This window comes from Prunus mume, linkage group LG3 (assembly GCF_029339155.1).
Source record: "Prunus mume cultivar Tortuosa linkage group LG3, ASM2933915v1, whole genome shotgun sequence".
Classification (NCBI taxonomy): Eukaryota; Viridiplantae; Streptophyta; class Magnoliopsida; order Rosales; family Rosaceae; genus Prunus; species Prunus mume.
The window spans coordinates 1,539,521-1,563,842 of record NC_142700.1 but is presented as its reverse complement, the minus strand read 5'-3'; the positions used below and the strand labels follow the sequence as shown (position 1 = coordinate 1,563,842).

At 41.7% G+C, this 24,322-nt stretch overlaps 1 protein-coding gene and 1 pseudogene across 2 annotated transcripts; both read right to left on the bottom strand.

Annotated features, from left to right (window-relative positions):
* Positions 1-3,524, bottom strand: LOC103324685 (cysteine-rich receptor-like protein kinase 7; annotated as a pseudogene). The gene is made up of 7 exons (XR_016125291.1): positions 2,422-3,524; positions 2,195-2,323; positions 1,455-1,582; positions 1,161-1,372; positions 831-1,068; positions 552-702; positions 1-464 (listed from the first exon to the last, which is right to left on the bottom strand). The product of XR_016125291.1 is annotated as a cysteine-rich receptor-like protein kinase 7 (transcript).
* Positions 3,525-5,349: 1,825 nt separating this feature from the next.
* Positions 5,350-8,171, bottom strand: LOC107880787 (cysteine-rich receptor-like protein kinase 26). The gene is given in 8 exon segments (XM_089048623.1): positions 5,350-5,787; positions 5,899-6,049; positions 6,141-6,378; positions 6,490-6,700; positions 6,790-6,929; positions 7,004-7,132; positions 7,240-7,267; positions 7,269-8,171. Coding segments are annotated over 8 exon segments (2,013 nt in total). The 5' UTR covers positions 8,067-8,171; the 3' UTR covers positions 5,350-5,469.
* Between the last annotated feature and the right edge of the window lie 16,151 nt (positions 8,172-24,322).

The following is a 24,322-nucleotide window of genomic DNA, read 5'->3' as shown; positions in this document are numbered from 1 at the left end:
GAGATAAACTAGGGGAAGCCATTTTATTAACGATAAAAATACCAGCTTGAAGTAAGAAGACACACACCAACTAAACTTTGGTGCTATCTAATAAAACAAACCAAAATTTGAAGGCTAAAGTATGTTACAGTATGATTGGCACTCAACGGCTAGCGAGGATATGGTTCAGTAATATTTGAGGTACAGACCGAGAGGCTTTGGGATTGGTCTGACTCGGTCAATGTCAATATGTCTGATCCAGTCTTGTGATAAATATAGAATGCAGGTTGCGACGGTACTGAAAGTGCTAGAGACTGGCTGTTAAGCATGGATACAACTGAAGCCACGGTTGGCCTGTCCACCACATTTTCTTGCACACACAGTAAACCAATGTGGATGCATCTCATCGTTTCGATTCGTGAACTTGCTGCCAACACGGGATCTATGATGTTTTCAATTGTATCCTCCCTCCAATTTCTCCAGGCCTATAAAAGTAGATCAATATTGTCAAAAAGAAATTTTACCAACGCAAAAGAGAGAATATATAATGACTTTAATGTATTCATACTCACATAGGTTAACAGGTCCACTTCATTTTCGCCATATCGGAAGCTACCAATCTTTTTACCGCTTACAATTTCAAGAACTAACACCCCAAAACTGAAGACATCCGTTTTGACAGAAAAGCGACCATGAATTACATACTCGGGAGCCATATATCCACTGCATGATTATATTCCATTAGACATGTAAGTTTTTCTTCTTTTTTTGATGAAGCTTTTTGAATTTTGATGCAAGGAGAGCACAAAATGAAAGTGTAAGTTAGCTGGCTATATTATCACAGAACTTACTAGGTTCCCCTAACTGTCCTTGTATCTCCTTGAGTTTGATCAATAGCAAACAGTCTTGCCATTCCGAAATCAGCAATTTTGGGGTTCATATCTTCATCTAACAAAATATTGCTGGTTTTGAGATCGCGATGAATAATTCGAACCCGAGAATCTTCATGAAGGTAAAGAATCCCTCGTGCAATGCTTCCTATGATCTTGTAACGTGTTTCCCAATCCAAATGCTCGTGATTGTTTGTGTCTAAATACAATTTCATTAAATGAAATATGAACATTTTTAATTTTTAAGAAATTACTATAAAATATATGAAATTTGAGGCAGAGAAAATATACCAAAAATGAAGTGATCAAGACTTGTGTTAGGCACGTATTCGTAAATGAGAAGCCTTTCGTCTGTTTTCAAGCAAAATCCTAGGAGCCTTACTAAATTCCGGTGTTGAAGCTGAGCAAGCAACATGACCTCATTCTTAAATTCACGATCACCTTGTTCCAGAATTTTCGGAGAGCCTTTTCACGGCTATAGGTTGCCCATTTAATAGTCTACCCTGAATGTTTAAAACAGAAAAATAAGGAAACCAAGCTTAGATTAAATTTTTTTCTTTCTTGTGAAAGTGATTGTTTTGTTACCTTGTAAACAGCTCCAAATCCACCTCGTCCAAGCTTATTTGCATCAGAGAAGTCATCTGTTGCAGATCTTATAGTTTCAAAATCATATTGCAACGATTCCACCAAATTTATTTCTTTCGAATTCTCATCTGAAAAGGAACAAACTTAGATTGTTAGCCTCTACATTTAGAAGTAGTGCATTTTCCCAATTTTGCAACATTTGAGTCATGTCTTAAACGGTTAGATAATTAGAATGGTCCAAATATTGTGATGCGCGTAAATGCACAACCTGTAAATATAGAAGCTCATGATCCAGGACGCAACTTAATTAGCAATAGAGTCCGACAACTATCAGATAAGATAAATGCATTTTAAAGAATTGTTGTGTTTTTTAGAAGAACAATATAGTGATTTTATTTATTCAACAATAGATGAGTACAAGGCTTTGTAGAGGACTAAGCTTATTGGCCTTCTACAGCTAGAAAATGTTTACTAGGCTTATTGGCCTTCTCTGTTAGTTCACTTATACAAGGGGCCTCGACACCTATTTATAGGTATAGGCTGCCGCCATTGTCCAAGCCACTAGGGTACAATATTACAAGATTTTTATTATGATTTTTATTATGATTTTTCTAGCATGCCTACAACAATTATATCTTAAAGCTTGATCTTGCTGACTTTTTCTAAATTCTTCAAGACAAGTGAGCATTAAATTTAACAAGAATAAAGACTGTGTGACAATTGAACAGAGTTGAACTTACCTTCATCAAGTTTTACCCTTCGTTTCGTTAGTCTTAAGAAAATGCATATGCTGCTGAGAATAGTGACAAAAGCAACCAAAACCACAACGATGGTGATGGCAATTTGTTTTATGTTACTCTTCTTCTTTTCTGAAAATCACATGGATTCCTTTATTAACAACCAAAACCATACCACCCAATTGTAAGACATCGATCGAATTTAAGATATGCAGGGTAACCATACGTACCTTCTTTGGGTGCTGGCGCTGGATCTGAAGCTGGAATATCTACTAATGAATTGGCTGTAGGCAAAAAGAAAGAATTAATCTCATACCTGAAACTACAGCTGGGTTTGAGAACTCTTCCTCCTTTTTTTCCACCGCAACATCTCTCAATCTCTAAGATGGACTCTTTAAGGCAATTGCTGCAATTTTTCTTGTCTATGTCTGGAGTGCACTGAACAAGTGCATATATAGTTTCAGCTCCTGGGACAGTTGCATGCCCTGCTGCAAATTTTTTAAGAGATGATGCAGCTCTGTCACTTAAATTATGCAACAAGTAGTCAAGCACCGGCTGAAACGGTTGAGGATTATCAGAAACTCTGCTCCAGGCACATACTTAACAGGGTACTGTTTCTCAATACCATATATCAAGTTGTATGAGTATCTCACCATACAACGCTCTGCCCAAAAGATTGCTTCCTTCTGAGTTGAACAAGTTTGCAGGACCCTACCAATAGACGTGTTGAGACAAGCCTGACAAAGGTCCTGTGAGAGGTCTCCTCTGCATAATGCAATTCCATTGACATTGTTGGGGTGTTTTCCCATTGATGAATTGTAAAAGCCATAATTGTTTTGGGTGTTGGAGGAGAAGGAGAGGAGGCTCTTGAGGTTCACTTGGTACATGTCACCTGGTGTGTAGGTGGCACCATCAGTGCATTTCCAGCAGTAGTCAGCTCTTTCTGTGCATGAGGCATCATCATCTTGGGCTATGATGAGAGCAACAAGGTTTGAGGTAATAGCAAGATTAATGAACAAAATCAATGATCTTGAGCAACCCATTTTTCTTGCTCAATTCACAAGTAACAACTCGTCTCCACTTATAGCTTCAATAGAATAGCTAGAATTTTTTGCACTTTTCATGACTTTTAAGAGGCCATGTGAGTCTAGACATTCCTTATCCCCTACGGTGGGTCTGTACCTAATTAATCCAAAATTTATTGGCTTGCGTTGGCTTGGTTATTTGGTAATTGGTTGGTTGGATTTGGGTTGATTTGGTTTTGTTGAAAATTTGTTTCCAGTTCCGATTGATCAGTTTAGTTTGGCATTTGATACCAAAAGGAATTGACTCCCCCATGTCCCCAAACTATAATTCTACAAGTTCTTTTCTAATTTTAATTTGGTCTCTCAAAGAAATGACATGACAACTGGTTTTATGTAGAGAAAACTTTTAACTTCACTTACAGCTTCAATAGACTAGCTAGGTTTTTTCTTGACTTTTGTACCGATATTTTTCGTGACTTTGAAGAGGTCTTGTAACTTTGTATCTTAGGTTGAAGCCAAGTGAGAAGTGACACTTCTTGGGAAGGACAAGAGAGAGGAAATTCAAATGTCCCGTCCCTTTGGTATACGTATTGTCTCTCTGTCCTCTCTGTTTTTGTTTTTTTTTTCTTTTAAAATTTTTTAGAAACAAACAAAGAAAATAAAAACAAACCTTCGAATCTTCCATTACGACAGATTCTGTTCTAATCTACTCTATCAAAACATACAGTAATGTAATCACCACACAAACAGAGGATAGACAATTCATCCAAGTTCTTTTGTGCAAAAGGTGATAGGAAAATCAATAAATAATTAAGAAAGTGGATCACATTTTTTGAGATCAATGTAAACTTAAGTTTGGTATCCTACTTTGATCTAATTTTATAAACTCAAAAATAAATTTTAAGTCCAAAGTCCAAAAAACGCGTTTGGTATGCCCCTTTTTAAAAACTCAAACCCATAAAACACTCAAAAACACCCCCATTATTGAAAACAAAAAAAGTGAGATTTCAGGGTTTTTTCCCTCTCCCTCTCCTCCCACGTCCATCTCACTACTGATGGGTGTGAGAACAGAGAACTCCATGGAGATAAGCATACCAACTTGACGCAAGAAGACACCAACTAAACTTTGGTGAAAACTAAATAAACCAAAATTTAAAGCCTAAATATGTTATAATAGCGTATATTGTTGGGGGGACTAAAAAGGCATTTTATTTTCTTGATTTCTACCAACTCAAGTGGTTTTATTGGGTTTCAATTTTGTTAGTTGCCGTTTTAATTTCTCGTTACATATAAATGCAGGAGTGTGTTATTGCGAAGTATGTGGCGCCAACTTAAGTTAATTTGATGAGTGATATTGGCGTGAAAGCTTTAGGACATTAACACTTTATGTCACTTTGTATCACAGGCCCACCCGTCTCTTGTCCTTCCGACTATTGGGAAATTGATGAGGTTTTGTTCCCCGGCTCTCAAAGGAAAGCTGCCGCACCATTTCAAAAAGGAGGGTTTCAATTCAGCAGTAGAGAGAGATGGAAAATTGTTCAGTAATTTCAAGTCTCATATTTTGATGCATAGACAGAGAGGCTTTTGGATTGGTCAGACTCAGTCATCGTCGATTTGTCTGATCCAGTGTTGTGGATTCATATATAGAATGCAGGTTGTGGGGGTACTGCAAGTGTGAGAGACTGGCTGTTAAGCATGGATACAACTGAAGCCCCGGTTGGTCCGTGTCAGTCCACCACATTTTCTTGCACACATAGTAAACCAATGTGGATGCATCTCATCGCTTCGATTTCATGAACTTCTCGTCAACACCGGATCTATGATGTTTTCAACTGTATCCTCCCTCCAATTTCTCCAAGGCAAAAGAAGGAATCCAATTTCTCCAGACTCTGATGCTCAAGGCAATTGCGGGGTATACTCGTTAGACACGTCCGTCCATCAATCAAAATCTGATGCAAAAATGTATTTTTATTTTAATATTTTAAAATGGGCCTAAACCCATTAGCCCAACCCAAGTTAATCCGAAATTTATTGGTTTGTGTTGGCTTGATTGGATTTGGGTTTTGTTGAAAACTTGTTTCCAGTCCGGATTAGTTTGGCATTTGATAAACCTCTCAAATAAACGACAATTGGTTTTACTTTAAGTACAGAAAATATTTAACTTGAGCTGCAGTTTTTCAAATATATCAATCAAACGCGCATATCAAAGAAAAGAAAATAAATTGTTCCTGATACATACTCAGCCCCACCCCACTAGCGAGCATATGGTTCAGTAAAATCTGAATTCTTATTTGCTGACACATGCATAGGGTTTTGGGATTCATCGGACCCTGTTATGTCTGATCCACTGTTATATTGCAAATAATATGCCGGTCGTGAGGGTAGTGAGAGTGTGACAGAATGGCTGTTAAGCATAGAGACAACTGAAGCCATGGATGGTCTGCTTGCCACATTTTCTTGGACGCATAGCAATGCAATGTGGATGCATCTCATCATTTCAATTCCTAAACCTGTCGTCAGCTTTGGGTCCATGATATTTGCCACTGTATTATCCTTCCAATTCCTCCAGGCCTATCAAGTTTATATACATATTAATTAAAGAAGAAATGATGCTGCTTTCTCTTGTTATGTTTTTTGGTAGAAAAAGAGTTTGGTAATGTAAAACCTTATATTCATACTCACATAGCTTAAAAGATCCTCCTCATTCTCTCCATTTCGAAAACTGCTAATCCTTTTACCACTTAAGATTTCAAGAACTAACACGCCAAAACTGAAGACGTCCGACTTGACTGAAAAACGTCCATGAACTACATACTCTGGAGCCATATATCCACTGCATTATTATATTCATCAAATTAAAATTTTAGTTATGGTGTGAACAAGCGCAACAATGTAATTTAGCTTTGAAATTTGCAGATACTTACTAGGTTCCCAAAATTGTCTCGGTATCTCCTTGAGTTTGATCCATCATAAACAATCTTGCCATGCCAAAATCCGCAATTTTAGGATTCATATCTTCATCTAACAAAATGTTGCTAGGTTTAAGATTACGGTGAATAATTCGAAGTCGAGAATCTTCGTGAAGGTAAAGAAGCCCTCGAGCAATGCCTCCTATGATTTTGTAACGTGTTTCCCAATCCAAATGTGCTTGATTGATTGGATCTAAATCCAATTCCATCAAAATGAAACATGATTTTGTTAATATGCTTTCCTATGATACAAAATCGAGGCAGAAATGATTATGAATTATGACAAAAAGTAGAACAAACATACCAAAAATGAAGTGATTAAGGCTGGTGTTGGGCACATATTCATAAATGAGGATTCTTTCCCCTGCTTTCAAGCAAAAACCTAGCAGCCTCACTAAGTTCCGATGCTGAAGTTGAGCAACTAACGTGACTTCAGTTTTGAATTCACGTTCACCTTGTTCAGAATTCTTAGAGAGCCTTTTCACAGCTATATATGTTCCATTCGCTAGCCTACCCTGAAGGTTTATAAGAAAATTAGAAAAGTTAATTACGCAAAACAATTCATTCATGATGAATCTTTTTCCTTGTGATAGTGTTTTGTTACCTTGTAAACGGCTCCAAATCCACCATGTCCAAGCTTATTTGCATCAGAGAAGTCATCTGTTGCAGATCTTATAGTTTCAAAATCGTATTGCAATGATTCCACCAGACTAACATCTTCCGAATCGTCTTCCGAATTCTCATCTGAAAAGGGGAAAATGAATTAGCAAACAGAGTTCCAAAACCTCTCTAAGATAAATAAACAGAAGTGAACTTACCTTGTTCAAGTTTTACCCTTCGTTTCTTTACTCTGAAGAAAAAGCATATGCTGCTGAAAATAGTGACAAAAACAACCAAAACCACAACGATGATGATGACAGTTTGTTTTGTGTTACTCTTCTTTTTTGCTGAAAATCAGATGGGATATCTTATCAAAAGCCAAAACCACACCACACAATTGTAAGACATGGATCAAATTGAAGATTTGCAGGGTAACCATAATAAGCATACATACCTTCTTCAAGTGCTGGTGCTGCGGGAACTGCCAGGTGGATTATCTACGAAGGAATCGGCCGAAGACGCAAAGAAACTATTATTCTCATACCTTAAATTACAGCTGGGTTTAAGGACTCTTCCTCCATTCCTTCCACCGCAACAGGTTCGAATTTCTGTGACGGACTGTTTAAGGCAACTGCTGCAATTTTGCTTGTCTATGTCTGGAGTGCACTGAGCAAGTGCGTATATTGGTTCACCTCCAGGGACAGTTGCATGCCCTGCTGCAAATTTTTGAAGAGAATTCCTTGACGCAGCTGTGTCACTTAAATTACCCAACAAGTGGGTAAGCACCGGCTCAAACTGTTTAGGATTTCTAGGATAGTTTGGGCTAGGCAAATGCTTAAAAGGGTTCGTTTGTTCAATACCAAATATCAACTTGTTTGAGTATCTCACCATACAAGGCTCTGCCCATATGATTGCTTCCTTATGAGTTGAACAATTTTGCAAGAGAATATCAGTAGACTTGTTGAGACAAGCCCGACAAGAGTCCAGTGAGAGATCTCCTCTGCATAATGCAATTGCATTGATCTTGTTGGAGTCTTGTCCCCTGGATGAACTGTAAAACCCGGAATAGTTTTGGGTGTTGGAGGAGAAGGAATAGAGGAGGCTGTTGAGGTTCTCTTCGTACTTGTCACCTGCTGTGTAGGTGCCAGTGTCAGAGCATTTCCAGCAGTAGTCTGCCGTAGGTGTGCATGGTCCATCATCTTGGGATATGGTGGGAGCAACAAGGTTTAAGATAATAAAAGCAAGATTAATGAAGACAAGCATTGATCTTGAGGAACCCATTTTTCTTGCTCAACTCACAACAAGCAACAACTACTTCGTCTTAAAGGAAAGACAAGATGGTTTCTTACTTAAAAATATACAAGGATTGGAAGACTGTGCTGCGGGCCAACCAGAAAGCACAAGGCAATTGCGAGGTATATTCGTCAGAAAACAGACACGTCAGTCCATCGATGAAAATGTGATGCAAAAATGATACCAAAACAAATTAGTTTGGCATTTGATAAATTGATACCAAAACAAATTAGTTTAATTTGGCCTCTCAAATAAACGACAATTGGTTTTACTTTATGTACACACAATATTTAACTTGAGCTGCAGTTGTGATTAGCGGAAACTACATGTGTTTATGGGTTGGTAGTATTTGTCAAAGCCCTGTGAATTTTTAGAGATATAGGAATATTGGAAATCAAGAAATGACGTGGCTAAATTTTGGGCGTCGACTGGTAATCTGATCCTGCGACTATCCTTGGGCCAGCTAAGGAACACGTGTCATTCTGATTGTCGACCACTTGTGCCAACTTAGCATAGGTGTCGCTGGAATAGGATTGAAAGGACGCGTGTTGGTCTCTTCTTTCCCCATGTGTGGGTTGGTGTTTCCAAAGAGAGAAAAAGGTGGGAAAGGATGGTTTTCTTGGCTGGACAAGAGAGAGAGAGAGGAGAGAGAGAGAGAGAGAGAGAGCCCAGCCTTCTTCCTCCCTCAAACAAGAATCGTAGGAACGAGCTCTACAAGTTAAGGTAAACCATTCTTGGATTTGGTTAAGACAAGAATGCGTTTTGCGTACGTTTGCTTTTGGTTTTTTTGTTTGTTTCCCCTCAGACATCTCAAATAGAAGACCTGACCTGTGGACTTTGACCTCCTTTTGTGTAGGCCTGTGGTGTCGGGACACTCACTGTTATCGGGTTGTCCCCTTAAACACGCGGACATGACATGACCATGATTCAGGAACAACTGTTAATTTGTTTTAACGAGTTAATTAGTACTTACCAATCAAGTAATCAAACAATTACATCAGTAATTACTTGGTGCTACAAATTTAAGGAAAAAAAAAACAAGAAGAATAACTGGTTCATTCAATTCAACACATCCATTTTATATAATTTAAAAAATATATATATATATATTAATATAAATCAGAAAGCTGCTCTGTTTCTAAACTAAAACAAAACTAAAAGTTAAGGTAAACCATTCTTGGATTTGGTTAAGTTTCGAACACGGTTGAAACTAAGATGCTGATAAAGAAGGGACTGGTAGCTGGTTTGATTTTTGAGGAGGACTTTTGATTATCTGAAAGCAAATTAAAGTCATCCACGATACTTTATTCCACGCTTAAAAAAGTTTTGCATCTCTAGCTTGATTGACGCTTCTTATGAGTTATATACTCTTACTCAAGTCAACAAGCCAATATTCATTCTCACAAGTCTTTCCTCCTTTGGTTTGCGATGCCCTTTTCACTTTTTGGTGGATGGCAATGGATAATTGGGAAAGCTGAATATATAGGAGGAATATTAGACTTGGTAAATTACAAAAATTATTTAGAAGAAAATTGAAGAAAATTGATGTACTGCTGCGTCAAAAATGAATGCTAAATTACATTATTATATATAACTAGCAAAAGGACCCGCGCGGTGCTGCTCGAAATTATGTAAAATGTGTATAAAGTTGTGGAAGAAAAGAAATATACAAACATGAAAATGCAGAAATGATGAGCAAACAAACATTACAAAAATAAAGAAATCAGTACCAAAAAAATAGAAAGAGTATAAGGAATAGAGAGGCAATCATGAATTATACCTTTAAAGCGAAGAATGGTTAAACAATTTGGGCAAACAACCGCTTCTCGTATTTGGATTTCGTACCCAAGCTCTCCTGAAACAATCAAAATTTCATGGAAGCTTGAGATTAAATCAGGGGGAAAAAAACAAAAGGAAAGAGAGCAGAAAACACGTAGTAGTAGAGCCAAGTCGAATTTTGTAAAGGAATTTTGAGGCAACACAAAAGAAAAAAAAAAGTCATTTACTATGTTTAATTAATAATTAAAGATTTATTTAGGGCCGGGACGTTACAAACCTGGCCAACCAACTTGGTTAGAAGCGAACTCAACATATGATAGAACGAAGGCTCCAAGTTGTTACAATCGAAGGAGAGGGGAGGCAAAACCGTGATTTCACTATGCAGATAAGAAAAATGAGTTTGCAAAACAGTAAAAAGAGAGCGCAGTTTCTTCATTTCACTGTGCTTAGCTACAGTGTTTGGTTGCATTGGGTTTTAGTACATACTAGCAAATGCACCCGCACGATGCTGCGGGTTTTGAAATTGCATTAAATGTGTATAAAGTCGTAAAAATATGTAGGAAACATGGCTTTGTTTATATGTATCTTGAGATCTAAATAGTGGCATCATGCTTAGTTTAGTACGTTTAAATTAAAAATAAATAAATAAAGATAGATCAATTAATAAGATGATATATGTGCTGCTTATTATGTTAAAATACTGGCCCTATTTATATATAAATTGAGATCTAAACAGTGCCATCATGCTTAATTTGGCAAACTTAAGTTGTAAAAATATTATGCATATTTTAATATATCAAGCAGCTATTAAAACATCAAAATATGAGCAAGCCTTGAGCTGCATATTGAATCAATTGAAAATAAACTGAAAATAATGGTGACAATTTTAATTGAATCAAATCAAGGGGTGTTGACTCTGTTGGTATAAACTTGGTGAACAATAGGTGTCAGTGTCGACATAACCGAAAGCTTTCAATTCCCATATCAATATCAAATTCCCACCTCTTGCTTAACATAACCGAAAGCTTTCAATTCCCATATCAGTGTCAGCCTAGAAACTCACCTCTTGCTTATCAGTGTCAGCCTAAAAACTCACCTCTTGCTTAACATAACCGAAAACACCAACCAAACTGCTCTATCCAAAGCAACAAAAGACCACCTGCAAAATATCAAAAGAAAACATGGGTTAAAAAAAATAAATAAAAAAGGAGACGAAAAAGGAAGAACAAACAGAAAAAATGGAGAAGAAATTAGCTTGCGTATTTTTATACGGGCACAATCTTTTCACTAAACCAAAACTTTAGCCTGAGCAAAATCTGCAAGGCAAGAAATCACTCAAGATTACCCAAATTAATGTGTTTTGGGCAAAAGGGGAAAATGGCTGTTTAAATGATCCTAAATGCATATGAAACAAAGAATATAAGATCAAAAGTTACTGGTCTAAACAATCAAAAGTTACCTATGCAAAAGTCACCCTAAATAATCAAGATTTTTTATATATATTTTTCAATTCCATTTTTCTGTTTTCCCTTTTTCCCCTTTAAACAGATATCAAAATCTCATACTCTAATTCAACAATTGAGTCATCTCAAAGTCTTTTCTAATAATCTAAAGATCAAGCTCCAATTTGTACTAAACATATATGCCTAAAAATCAACCCAAAACATTAATCAAATGAAACCAAAGGCAGTTACATCTCATTTTACATGTTAAAAAAGCTCCCTCAAAAAAACAAAAAAATTCAAAATATGTGTTTCTAGTCCCAAAACTGTCCAAATATGTTTTTCTTTGCAGTGTTTTTATATGAGATGCCTGAACTTTGTTAGTTCACTTCTAAAACAAAAGAAAAATCCTGGAAAACAAAAACAAACAGAGATAGAAGAAAACAGAATATCACGATCATCAAAATCCAAAGCAAAAATCAGAGTCAAACTTCAACCAACATATCAATAGTTGGGAAGGGAAAAAACATTCATGAATTAAACTATTATTTCTTAATTACATCTATAGCCTAATGAAGCAAAATGGACACACACCAACAATAGCCCAACTATAGAAATAAGAATTTTCAAACAACAGAGTGTCCAAAAACTAATTAAACAGAGCTTCTATAGCCTAACCAAGCAAAACAGATGTAATCAATAACATTAAACGACTGTGTGACTCCATGATACCACAAACAAAAATTAGTGCAACCCCAACTCCTCTCACACCTCCAAACCTCAGACAGAGAAGCTTTGAACATCTCTAACATGACATCACCAAATCAGTAAATATTACATAAAATTAGTATAAAAAAAACATGAACAGAAAAACAAAAAATGAAATAAGAAAGCAAATATTAACAACAATAGATCATTACACAATTTGTGTAATTAGTGGCACATGTGCTACATCTTTAACAGTGTTTTGATATGTAGCCAACCTTAAATATATATATATATATATATATCATCCTCATTGTTAAAAATTGATGATCTTTTCCCACTTTAAAGTTATTTCCACTATGAATTGAAAATTAAAAAACAATTATTAAAAAAAAGTTCTTTCACTAACTGTATTGCAATACATAACACAACAATTTCTTTTGTTTCTATATAATATCCTAATCTCCTTTGTTTCCATGGAAAATTGGCATTTTTCAGATAAGGAAAAGCCAGAGAACAATTTCATTAACACACACTGAAAAGCATTATCCTGAACTGAAAGCTTTCAATTCCCATATCAGTATCAAATTCCAAAAAGTCCAACTTCTAAAAACAAAATACATAAAAACCAACCCATGAATCAAAACAGCATAAAAAATAACCCCAAAAAACAGAGAGAATTGCACCAAGATCCATGATCCAATTTAGTGAATTGTCTAAGCTATTAATAGTGTATATAATAATAGCTCTACCCCAGAAACTTCTTCTCCCAAGCTTCCATCCCAGATCAACCAACCATATCATATAATTTACACTCATTATAAAGCTATTGACAAAATACTCATTGATTGTGTGCAGTCTTTCCTAGTTAATGCTTCTAGGGCTTTCAGAAGTCCAAAAGTACCTTTTCCACTCCATCAATAGCATGGATCAAAATTTTCTTCCCTCCCCTCCTGTCCATACTGTCATATTTTGATAAACAAATTTCATGATGCTTAGACTACTAACTGACCTATGTCCTCTTTATAGCTTCAAAGCTGAAACAAAATAACTAACTTGATCGGTAATATCTTACAACATAGACTATAGCTTATCACCACCGCTTCAGCCATCCTAACTTCATAATCAAGTGTATAGGATAGTATGGTATCATCAGAATTAAGTCAACGATGAATGCGCATTGTGGGGACAGAATGCTAACCTACAGAAATCAAGATAGTTTCCTGTGTCACTTGAATTAAAACAAAACAGGTATGGAGCCTAAACTGTTTATATAGTGGTGCAGCCGGTGCGTATTTAACGGTACCAATTATCATCTCCAAATATAACTATTGAGCTTTTGTATTGAATATTTTTGACCCGTGCTTTCCTGAAGAGCAATGTGAAGAACATTCCTTGAAGTAAATTCATTAACCATAGGAAAGCCTATTAAAGATGATTTGATCAGCTTCCTTTATAATTTCATTTTTCCTGCCTTGCGTGAATTGATAGGCAAAGCACATGATTCCTTGATTCATCTTTACCCATCTCTAAAATTACCAATAAAAGTAAGCACTACGCATATCATCCACATTTTTATATGGAATATCATGCTTAAATGTGCATTAGATTTATATATAAAAAATGTAATTGCATCCACATTATCAGTAATTACACTATTTCACCATATAAAAACAACAGGCAAATACAATTAATTCAGGAAGAAGAAAAAAACTACATTAAATCAACGAAGAAAGAACAAAAGTAACAAATGAAATCAAAGCAAAAATAACAAACCTCTAGGCCTGAATAGAAGCTTCCAATTCAACTTCCTAGATTCTAATCTCTTGCTCAGTGGCTTCTTTGGTGTGAACGCTAGCTTAGTGTTATTGGAACTCTTCAATGGATTCTACAGGAAAGACAGTAAAGACAGAGTGGAAATTTGAGAGAAACCATAGATTGGTTATACAAATATGGAGGTTGTTGATGCTCTTTTTCGGAGAGGGTCAACTTAGAGAAAAAGGGGTTTGCCTTCTCAGCAGGGGAAAGTCAGGGTGCTGGGCCTTCAATAAAGGCTAACCTGCAGAAGACAAAAATAGGGAAGCAAATCGTTAAGCTCGGCACCGTGTGGGCCGGCCAAGACTCTCCGATGCTTAAGTCGAGCTAAGAATGGTAACTTTTGCGAGTAATAGTAAAAGGCGGAAAAGTAGTTACCCCTCTTATTAGGAAGTACTGTTCCCTTTTTATAGGAAATGAAAGTGGGAGGTTGGTGTAGATTTCCGATGTGGGACTTTGTGCAAGTCGCCGCGGTGGTGACACGTGTCATGAGAATTAGGTTTAGCAGTTTGTGAGTTTTGGTAGTCGGGAGTTTCGGCAGGTGCTTGGCACCTCGGAAGAGTGTCTTCCTTCGGCAAGAGAGAAGGCGTCTGCCTTGGTGCTAGTTGTTTTGAGACCTGGATATGCTCGGTTGATTATGGTGTAGCAGTAGTCCCCAAGTTCGCGGTCAAGAAGTGACTTACAGGTTGGGAACTTGTAAGCTTTTATGATCATGACCGAGCATTCCAGGTTCAGTGGGAGCCGAGGGCAGTCCATAGTCCCCCAAGTTGTCAAGCTAGAAGTTGCGTTAACACTTGGAATGTATGATAAAAGCTGTGTTAGCCCTCAGTGTTTGTTGGTAGCTGGGTACCTTTAAAAGAAAAGTAGACTTGGGTTTTTGAAGCTTCAGCAAGAAAATCTGTGGGCCTTAGTGTTTATGACCCAGGTCCGCGTTTGGTAACCAAGTGATGGTTTTGAGTAACAAAGGCCTGGATCCCAAAAGTTTGAGCTGAAGCTTGAAGGAGAAAAGAATATGGGCTTCCATGTGTCCATTTTCCTAGCCCCCTTGCCATTCGGGGACCTTTTTTTTTTTTTTTTTTTGAATGGCCAAGTGGTATGGGCTTGGGTAACACATACTTGTGGAGCTGGGCATGAGATTTTGGTAAAGAGAATCCCTTGGGAGCCCATTTCGCTAGTGCCCAAAATAGGAGCTGGGCTTTTTTTTTTTTTTTGAATGGCCTTGTGGTATGGGCTTTTAAAGAACAAGAGCCGAAGAGAAAGGCCTTTGGTTTGGCCTAGGCAAAGGGCCTGGCGAAATTGAATGGTGGAGTTGGGACTGATAAGTTTTGGGAAGGTTGTTTAAAGGAAGAAAAAAGGGAAAATATGGCCTGGGGTCCCTTTGTCATTGACCTAGCTAATTGTTGGGGCTGGGCCGTTAGTTTTAGCCTAAGTATGACTTAGGTAGTTGCTAGGGTATTGAGGGGAGTATAAAAATAATCCCACAATGCTTGCAGTTCGGCAAGGTGAAATCAAAAGGGGGCCAGTACTTGGTAGGAGCTGGGTCTTGTGTGGCTAGGCCCTTGTGATATTTGTAGCTGGGATTTTGTACCTTTGGTAAGGAGGCCCTGGGTTTTGAGAAGCTAGGAACATTTGGCAAGATTTTTTTTTGGTTTTGCCTCTATTTAGCTTGAAGCTTCGACCCTTGCCGTTTGGCAGAAAGTGTTCATTGGGATTTTGAGGAGGTTCCCTTGAGACTAGGCCTTCGGCAAGAGGTTTGAAAGAGATTCGTGAGCTAACTTCGGCAAGGGAGAGATCTACACTGGTCCTTGGCAAGACAGATTCCTGGTCCTCTTGGGATTTGAACGGAGCCGCTGCTCGTTGGCAACTAGTTGAGTTGTCATCACTTTACGGATTGTCAAGCTTCTATGAGTACAAGGGCTCGGTGAGGCTGAGACCTTCTTTGTGCGTGGGCCGTGACTGGGAGAGAGATTTGAGCCGGGCCTTGGACTTTGGTGACCTTGGCTCCATAGATCAGTTCCATAAGGGTGTGTTCAAGCTTTGGAAGTTGGTGTGAGGGCTAGTTCCGTGAGGTGGGCTTCGGAGGCTGGTGCAGAGTCAGTGTTGGATTTTTTGGCGGGGTTCTTGCCTTGTAGCCGGGCTGAAGTAAGCATTTTTGTTTTGTTTTGTTTTTGAATCCTTGTAGAAATAGGCTAAATTTGTTGGTGTTTTCTTTGGCAGATTTGTCGTGACTTTTGGACGCCGAAATGTAAGCCGGGTCTTTGGTAGAAAAAAGCAGGTGCCTTGATCAAATTTGGAGCTGGGTTCTTGAGAGGTTTGGGGTGAAACTGATCTCTGGGTCCTTGCAGCTGGGCCTTGATTCACAAGTTGAAAGTGCTGCGACACTGTGTTGGTCTGCCTTTTGTGAGCTAGAGTGTCTTCCGGGCTGTGCTTTGTGGCGGTCGAGCTTTGGAGCTAAGCTCAGTGAGGTGTTCGTTTGGACTAGAGGCGGAGCCTTGAAGTTTCAGCAGTACCTAGCGTAGGGAGGTGAGGTGGCCTCTTTTGTTTTGAAGGTTAGATACTCTGTATAGCGGAGACTTGTAGGAGCCTTCGGAAAAACTTCATGACCCTGCCGTTCAGCAGGGTTTGGGACCTTAGGTTGGTTATGGCCAAAATAGTTGGGTTTTGTATTGAGCCCTGAAGCGACTTGGAGCTGGACTTTGCTTTGTAGCTGGGCAGAAGTAAGTAATTTTGTGGCAAGGCCTCTTACCTTTGTTTGTTGTGGTGGGCCTTCATTTTCTTTCATTCGGCAAGGTAGCCAAGACAATTTTGGGGCCTAGCTGTGTATTGGGGCTGGGCTTAGCAAGTTTGGATTTGTTGATGAGCCTCCCCATTTGGTTTTGAACGGCAAGGACCTTGGAATATGTATTGATGGTTGTTGTTTGTTGTGTGAGGACTTTCGGCAGGAGGTGAAGTGGGCTTTTGTGAAGATTCGTCAAGGCTTAGGCAAGGTGAGAGCTGGGCCCCTATGTGGTGAGTCAGTGTGAGCTAGGTCCTGCCCTAGTAGGCCTTGGAGCGAGTTGGGCCTTGAAGTAGCTGGGCCATTCGGCAAGTAGGTACTTGGAATTGTGGCGCTCCCCTCTAAATTCCTTCTCCGTTTGTTTTTTGTTTTTTGTTTTTGACTAATTTGAAATTGCAAATGTTGTGTAGGTACAAGGATTTGGGAGGGAAGGTGAAAAGGTGCTAGGGTTTCTTTTGTGCCCTTGGGACCTTATAAATAGGAACTTGGAGTGACGTAGGCATCACACTTGGAGATTTTTTGAGAAAGAGTTCCAGAAAGTGAGAAGGAGAAAAAGATTTCCGGTGAGATTTTGGTGGTGGTGCTAAGGCCAAGGAGATTTCCGGTGAATGTCCGTGGTGGTGCAAACAAGGTTAGACCTCATTTCCCTTGAATTTTTGAAATGAAATTTAACTTTTGGTATGAACGTGTTGAAGAGTATGATGAACACCTTGAGCATGAGTATGAACATGTTGAATGTATACATCTAGATCAAAAAGCATGTAGAGGCCGTCCAATTTTGTGTTTTTGTGTTTGGATCCTCCTTGCATGTGCATTAGTTCCTTTTTCTTGTTGCTGCATATTGTAGATGTCTGAGAGTGAAGAGGCCAGTGAGTATGTTTGTTCTGAAGATGAGAGTTCCCAGACATGAGGGTTTTGTAGAAGGGCTTATAGAAGCTAGGATGGTAGTTCATAAGGGTGAGATGGTCTGGGCCATCAGTGAGAGTATGGGTCAGAGGCATATGGGAGATGCATAAGAAGTATAAAGTGTTAAAGCGGTGTTGATCGGGTTCTAGCTTTGCACATACAGAAGGTGAGCTCGGCAATCAGACATCACCATCGATGTCTGTGGGTATAGCCGTGGCTTGGCTTGAGAGGGTGGACATCGGGTTGGTGTCCCATTGAGAAGCGGAATACACTTATAGAACAAAGTTGGTTGAGCTTGGACAGATTATAGTGTACCACCTATGTGGGCTGAGGTTACCAGTGTTGCGGATGTAGTGAGATATCCTCCGGAGGGTTCAGTGATGATATTCACCGATATGTACCAGCATGGTCTCGGACTACCGTTTCATCCTTGGGTACAGATGATGCTGGCCAAGTTGGGGTATGCGCTGGGGCAATACAATCCCAACTTTTGGCTACTTCTACATGGAGTTTACATTGCTTGGTGGTTGGTTGGGTTGGGGGAGCCGACATTTGAGCAGTTTATGTACTTGTATTCGATCTCCAAGCAACATGGAACCTTTGGTGAGTACAAGCCAATTGCCGGAAGGCAAAGGAGAGGTTATTTTATTGGGCATAAGCCGAGTATGCAGAAGTCTTGGTGGAACAGATGGTGCTTAGCCTATGGTGATTGGGAGTGTCCTCCAGGGAAGATCGTCGCCAGACACATTCCAACCCACTTCCAGTCTATAGGTCCTTAGCCCCATCTCTTAAGCCTAGTTGTTTTGTAGTGTTTTTACTTGTGCTCTGATGCTTGGGTCTTTATTTTTTTTTTGCTTGTGCAAGTATAAATGGCTGAGTTGATATCTAAGCTGTAGTGCAGGTTCTGTGAAGTGGGGACGATCTCAGGAGTGAGAGACGGGTCGAGAGAGTAGAGTCCTGTTGTGAGACCAGTGTGGCAGACTTAGTCACCACAAGACACCTGCAGTCCAGGACTCTTGCAAGGAGTAAGTACAGTCCTTTGTTGTTGTTTGTCTTATGATTCTTTTTGTAGTTGAGGCTAACTTGGCTTTTGATGTGCAGTGGCAGGGATCATAAGGGAAGCCGAAGGTGGCCATGAATCTGATGATCGAGATCACGCGAAAAGGCTGAGGAGTCGGGCCAGAACGAGGAGAAGGAGGTGCTCAGCTGTTGGGCGCCCAGAGATGATGAAGGCACAGTCTCGATGTCTTTGGAAAGAAAGCGCGGAGGAAGCTTACCGGGCGTGATGGGGGCGGTGAGGCTTCCTCGCTGACCCAGCGCCCCGGCTCCCCTTTGGTATGGATGATGTTTACGCCGAGGGTGTGGAGAAGTGGACTTATCTAGGCTGCGTCGGCGAAGAAGGAGGTGAACGGCCATGCATCGACATGAGGTTTCCTTGGTGAGCGTCTTCTTGGAAGGCGTGAAAAGTGACCCAGAGGTTGGCGAGGACCGGCTACCTCCTATGCAGATCGGGCCCAAAGCGCTCCTCACGGGCCTATATAAGCTGTCCTATTTTAAGAATTTGTTCATATAATTGAATTTGCCTTTAGCGATCATGCTTTGTGTTGCAGGCATATGGCGAGATGTACGTGAATATGGCCAAGGCGGATAAGGAGATCCAGAGGTTGAAGATGCGCAATGAGATGGCCAAGGATAAGATAGCGGAGGTGCATGAGGCCATCCAAGAAGAACACCATGCTGCGAAACGGCGATGGCCAAGAAGATGGAAGAGCTGAAGCGGTTGAGGTCGAGGAGGTAGCTGCTGCCGAGTCGAGCGATCGAGTCATTCGGGGTTCGGAGGGCGAGGAGCTACATCATGGATCGGATGGTGGCGATGCGTTGGGTTGGGAGGAGAGGTGGCGATGTTCAACCCTTCGGTGGAGATTAACTTTGACACGAGTGGCGAGCCTCCCTCATCTAGTCATACCACTGATGCGCTCGAGCGAGCGAGCCGCCAGCCACCACGGATGCTCCATCTACCTAGTCTTGAAGGCGTTGCCTTCTCTATATATTCTAGCTTTTTAGTTTAAACACTTGATGTTTATTTTGCTTATGTATGAACATTTTGCCTTGCCTGGGGCACGGTTACTTTGATTTGCTATGATATTAGACTTGTTGTCATTTGATATCAATTGTGCTTAGCAAAATGAGAACCATGTGATTGATGAAAATGAGTCAGGGTCGGGCGTTCATTAAATATGTGCCGGAAGGCAAAAAGTACAAGAGTTGGTTGAGTCAAGGCTCAAGACCAAAGTCTAAGAAAACGTAATGGCCTAGGGTCTAGGTATGTTTACTTATAGTAGTACTTGAGGTGATCAACATTCCAAGGATGAGGCAAGGTCTTGCCCTTGGTATCACGAAGCTGATAAATGCCGGGGCGGCAGACTTTGTAACCTCATAAGGACCTTCCCATGTTGGGCCCAAGGTACCTTGAGGATTTCTAGTGGCCAAGGAAATCTTGCGCATAACCCGATCCCCAAGTTTGAAAGCACGGGCTTTGACTTGGGAGTCGTGTCTTAGCGATCTGTTTCTATGTGACATTGCGCATGTTGGATCGGTCCACGCTGCTCGTCAATGAAGTCGAGGTTCGGGGCTAGCTCGTCATTAACCGGCCTCATAAGTGGAGGTGCGGTATGTGGGCTGGCCAATCTTCACTGGTGCCACTGCTTCGGTACCAAATGAGAGAGAGAAAGGTGTTTCTCCTATTGAGGTCCGGAAGGTGGTGCGGTAAGACCAGAAAACCTCTGGAGTAGCTCTGGCCAGCAACCCTTAGCTTTGTCAAGCTTAGTTTTTAGAATTTTCTTGATAATCTTGTTCACAGCTTCTACCTGGCCATTAGATTAAGGATGGGCTAGGAGGCGAAGCAAAGCTTTATCTTGAGGTTGGAACAAAATTGCTTGAACTTTGCGTCGTCAAATTGCCGGCCATTGTCCGTGACGATGGTGTTGGGGATGCCAAAGCGACATACTATGTTTTGCCAAACAAAAGTTTCGATGCGGGCTGCAGTGATAGTGGCTAAGGCCTCGACTTCAGCCCACTTGGTGAAGTAGTCCGCAGCTACAACTGCATACTTGACTTGGCCCTTGCCCTCAGGCATAGGTCCAATGAGGTCAAGTCCCCATTGGGCGAATGGCCAAGGACGGACCATGGCTGTTAATGGCTCGGCTGAAAGTTGTGGGATGTTGGCAAATCGCGACACTTATCGCATACGGGTGAAGGTGCGGGCATCAATGTGAAGTGATGGCCAAAGTATCCTGCCGAATGATCTTGTGTGCTAGGGAGCGGCGCTGAGTGGTTGCCACAGATACCCTCATGAATCTCCCTCGGGACATAGGTACCTTCCTCTGGGTCCAGAAGGTAGGGAGGTCCGCGCTTGTATAGGGCGCCATTGATGATCAAGTAACAGCGGAACGATAGCTAACACGCCGGCGTGAGGATTAGCAGGTAGTGTCTGGTTCTGCAAGAACTAAGTGATATGGTCCATCCATGTAAGGCTTTGATCGATGACACAAATGAGTGGTGCCCGTGTCTGGGCTGGTCCAAGAACTTCGATGTGGATGTTGCGACCTATGCCTGCTCCATCGCCGAGGCTAGCCTTGCTAATGCATCAACATGGCTGTTCTCAGAGCGTGGCACCTGGCCTATGAGATAAGCATTGAAAGTTGTAAGCGGTGGCGGGTATGTTGGAGGTATCTTTGTCATGGAGGCGTACTTGGCTGTGAAGTCTTGGTTGACTTGGTGGACAACAAGCTGCGAGTCGCTGAATATTTGGATTTGCTTGGCGCCCATCTCCTTGGCTAGTCAAAGGCCGGTTAAGAGTGCCGTATTGGCCTCATTGTTAGGCGTGGAATTTGAAGCGGATGGCGTACTCAAGGGCAACCTTATCTGGGGAGATGAGAACGAGGCCAACTCCACATCCCTAGGCATTGGAAGAGCCATCCACATACAAGGTCCATAAGTGCTGAGTTAAATCTAGGGAGTCGTTCTTTGGGCGTGGACTGGTTCGAGGTAGGAGTAGGCGTGATTGCAATCTAAGGACTGGCCGAGTATGGGGTTTGGTGAATTCGGATATGAAATCAGCCATGGCCTAACCCTTTGTGGCTTGGCGGGGTTTGTAGTGGATATCAAACTCACCAAGTTCAATTGCCAACTTAACTAACCTCCCGAAGTCTCAGCGCAGCACCTGCCTGAGTGGTTGGTTGGTTAAGACATGGATGGTGTGAAGCTTGAAAGTATGGTCGGAGGCGTCTAACCGAAACCACAGGGCGAAAGCAAGTTTCTCAATGTCTGGGTATCGAACCTCCGCATCTTGCAAGCCTTTGCTCACATAGTGCACCGGATGCTCAGCACCTTCGTGTGGTCGAATGAGCATGGAGCTAACCGTTGTAGCCGAGACAGAGGTAGATGGTGAGGGCGTCCCGGACTCGAGGGTTGACAATAAAGGGGCTCGGCTCATGTATGCCTCGAGCTCGCCGAATGCCTGGTCGCATTCGGCGATCCGGTGATGTCGCGTTTGCTACCCTTAAGTGCCTTGAAGAATGGGGCACAACGATCGCTGGCCTTAGAGATGAATCGGTCGCTGCGACACGCCCGGTAAGGCTCTGAATGTCCTTGACCGTCTTGGGTATCGTCATGTCCAAGATAGCCTGGATCTTCTCTGGGTTGGCCTCAATACCTCTTTGGCTGATCATGAAGCCAAGAAATTTGCCAGAGGCCACCGGAAATGCACACTTGGTGGGGTTGAGCCGCATCTTATACCTGCTTCAAAATGGTGAACATGGCAGAGGTTGGGGATGTGCTTTGGTCGCAGGCGACTCTTGACCGATATGTCATCAACATAAACCTCCATAGTGTTGCCAATTAGTGGAGCGAAGATGTCGCTCACGGATCGCGTCGTGGCCCGGCGTTCTTGAGGCGAAGGGCATGACTTTGTAGCGATAAAGGCCACGGTCGGTGATGAAGGATGTATGAGCTTGGTCCTCAGGGTGCATGAAGATCTGGTTGTACCCTGAGTAAGCATCTATGAAGCTGAGGAGGCGTGTCGGTGTGGCGTCAACTAGCTGGTCAATGCGTGGTAGGGGGAAACTATCCTTTGGCGGACCCGATTGAGATTTGTGTAGTCTACGTACATACGCCAACCCTTCCTTAGTTTACGTACCATTACCACATTGGCTAGCCAGGTGGGATAATCCACCTCTTTGATGAATCCAATAGTGCTCGCTTATCCACCTCCGCCTTCATGGCCTCATACCGCTCTGGGTCATAAGCACGGCGCTTACGCGAGCGGGTCGGACGGCGGATTAATGCTTAGCCTATGGGAGATGACGTCGGGTGATATGCCCGGCATATCGTTGTAAGACCAAGCAAAGACTTCGAGTTGAGGCGGAGGAAGGCAATAAGATCGAGCGAAGCTCTTGTAAGAGGTGCGATCGACTGTCGATCAGGATATCCTCATGGAGAGTGACCACTTGAGGTCCTCCACATGTTCGGCTTGTTGGGTGGCGATTCCTCCTAGGGTCTTACGGCGCTCGGTGCCAACTTGAGGTGGGGCTAGGGCACTGGTTGCTCGCTAGGGCCTCACCCTATGTTGGCGATTGGTAGACTTCGCCGAAGCATAGCGGGCGCTAAGTTGATTGCAGCCGTACCCATGCCATGGGCGTAGGAAATTTTTGATAACATCGTGTGGAAATGAAAACCTTCATCAGGCCATGGCGGAGCGTCGAGGATAACGTTGCGGTGTGGGGCAATCAATAATGAGGAAAGGAGTGGTGACCGTCGTTATTTGGGATCTTGCTCCAATAGAGATAGGAGATGAATGCTCCCGATAGGTGGACCACATCACGTAAAAGCTCACGGTGTGAGTCGAGCAAATGAGGCGGGACACGGAGCTCATTGAAGGCATCAACAAACATCACCGAGCTGCGGTGTCTACCAAGATCGTAGCGTCAAAGTTAGATATGTCGGCGCGAATAATGATTGGGTCATCATGAGGGAGGATAACGCCACGCTCATTTTCCTCGCATAAGGTAATGGAGGCCCACCTATTTTTATGTCTTGGCAAGCGTCACATTGATCTTTGAAGACACAGTGCGCATAGGTGGAAGCGGACATAATGTTTGATGGAGTTGTTGGAGGTTCCAGCCATGGTTGGGCCTGCTGATGGTTGAGATCATGTTAATCTGCCGTTGGTGAGGGTTAGGTGGGGGTGGGAGGTTGTGCACGTATTTATCCAGCTTCCCCTCGCGAATAAGTCCCTCAATGATGTTGCGCAAGGCAACACAAGATTGATATCATGGTCACCGAACCGATGAAAGCGACAGAAGACACTGTGTTAGGCATAGGCTTTGCCTGGTTTCGGGGTGGAGGCTGAGGTATAATAGGTGCCTCGTGCACTAGGACATTCTCATAGGTAGTGTTGAGGGTGGTGAAGACCTCGAACCTGGGTTTGGGTGAGAATGGGAGTGGGGCCCGGTCATTTGTCTGGGGGTTGCTTCCACTAGAGGTGGTGGTTCCATATGCCTCGCTTGTTATTCTTGAGCGTATGTTGGCGACTATCATTCCTCTTGGGGTACTTGGGCACCACAGGTGTTTGGTGTAGGGCAGAATGTTGAGGTGGGCGGGATGAGTCTTGAAGCGGTGGAGGATCGACAAAAGGATTATCTTGGCTGCGCTTGGGTTGAAGTACTTAGCCTTGGCATGAGAATCGCTACCGCTTCACCGACATATGTGTTCCAAGGGTTGTAGACCGGTGCGGAAGTTAGACTCTGAGGCCACTCTTGAAA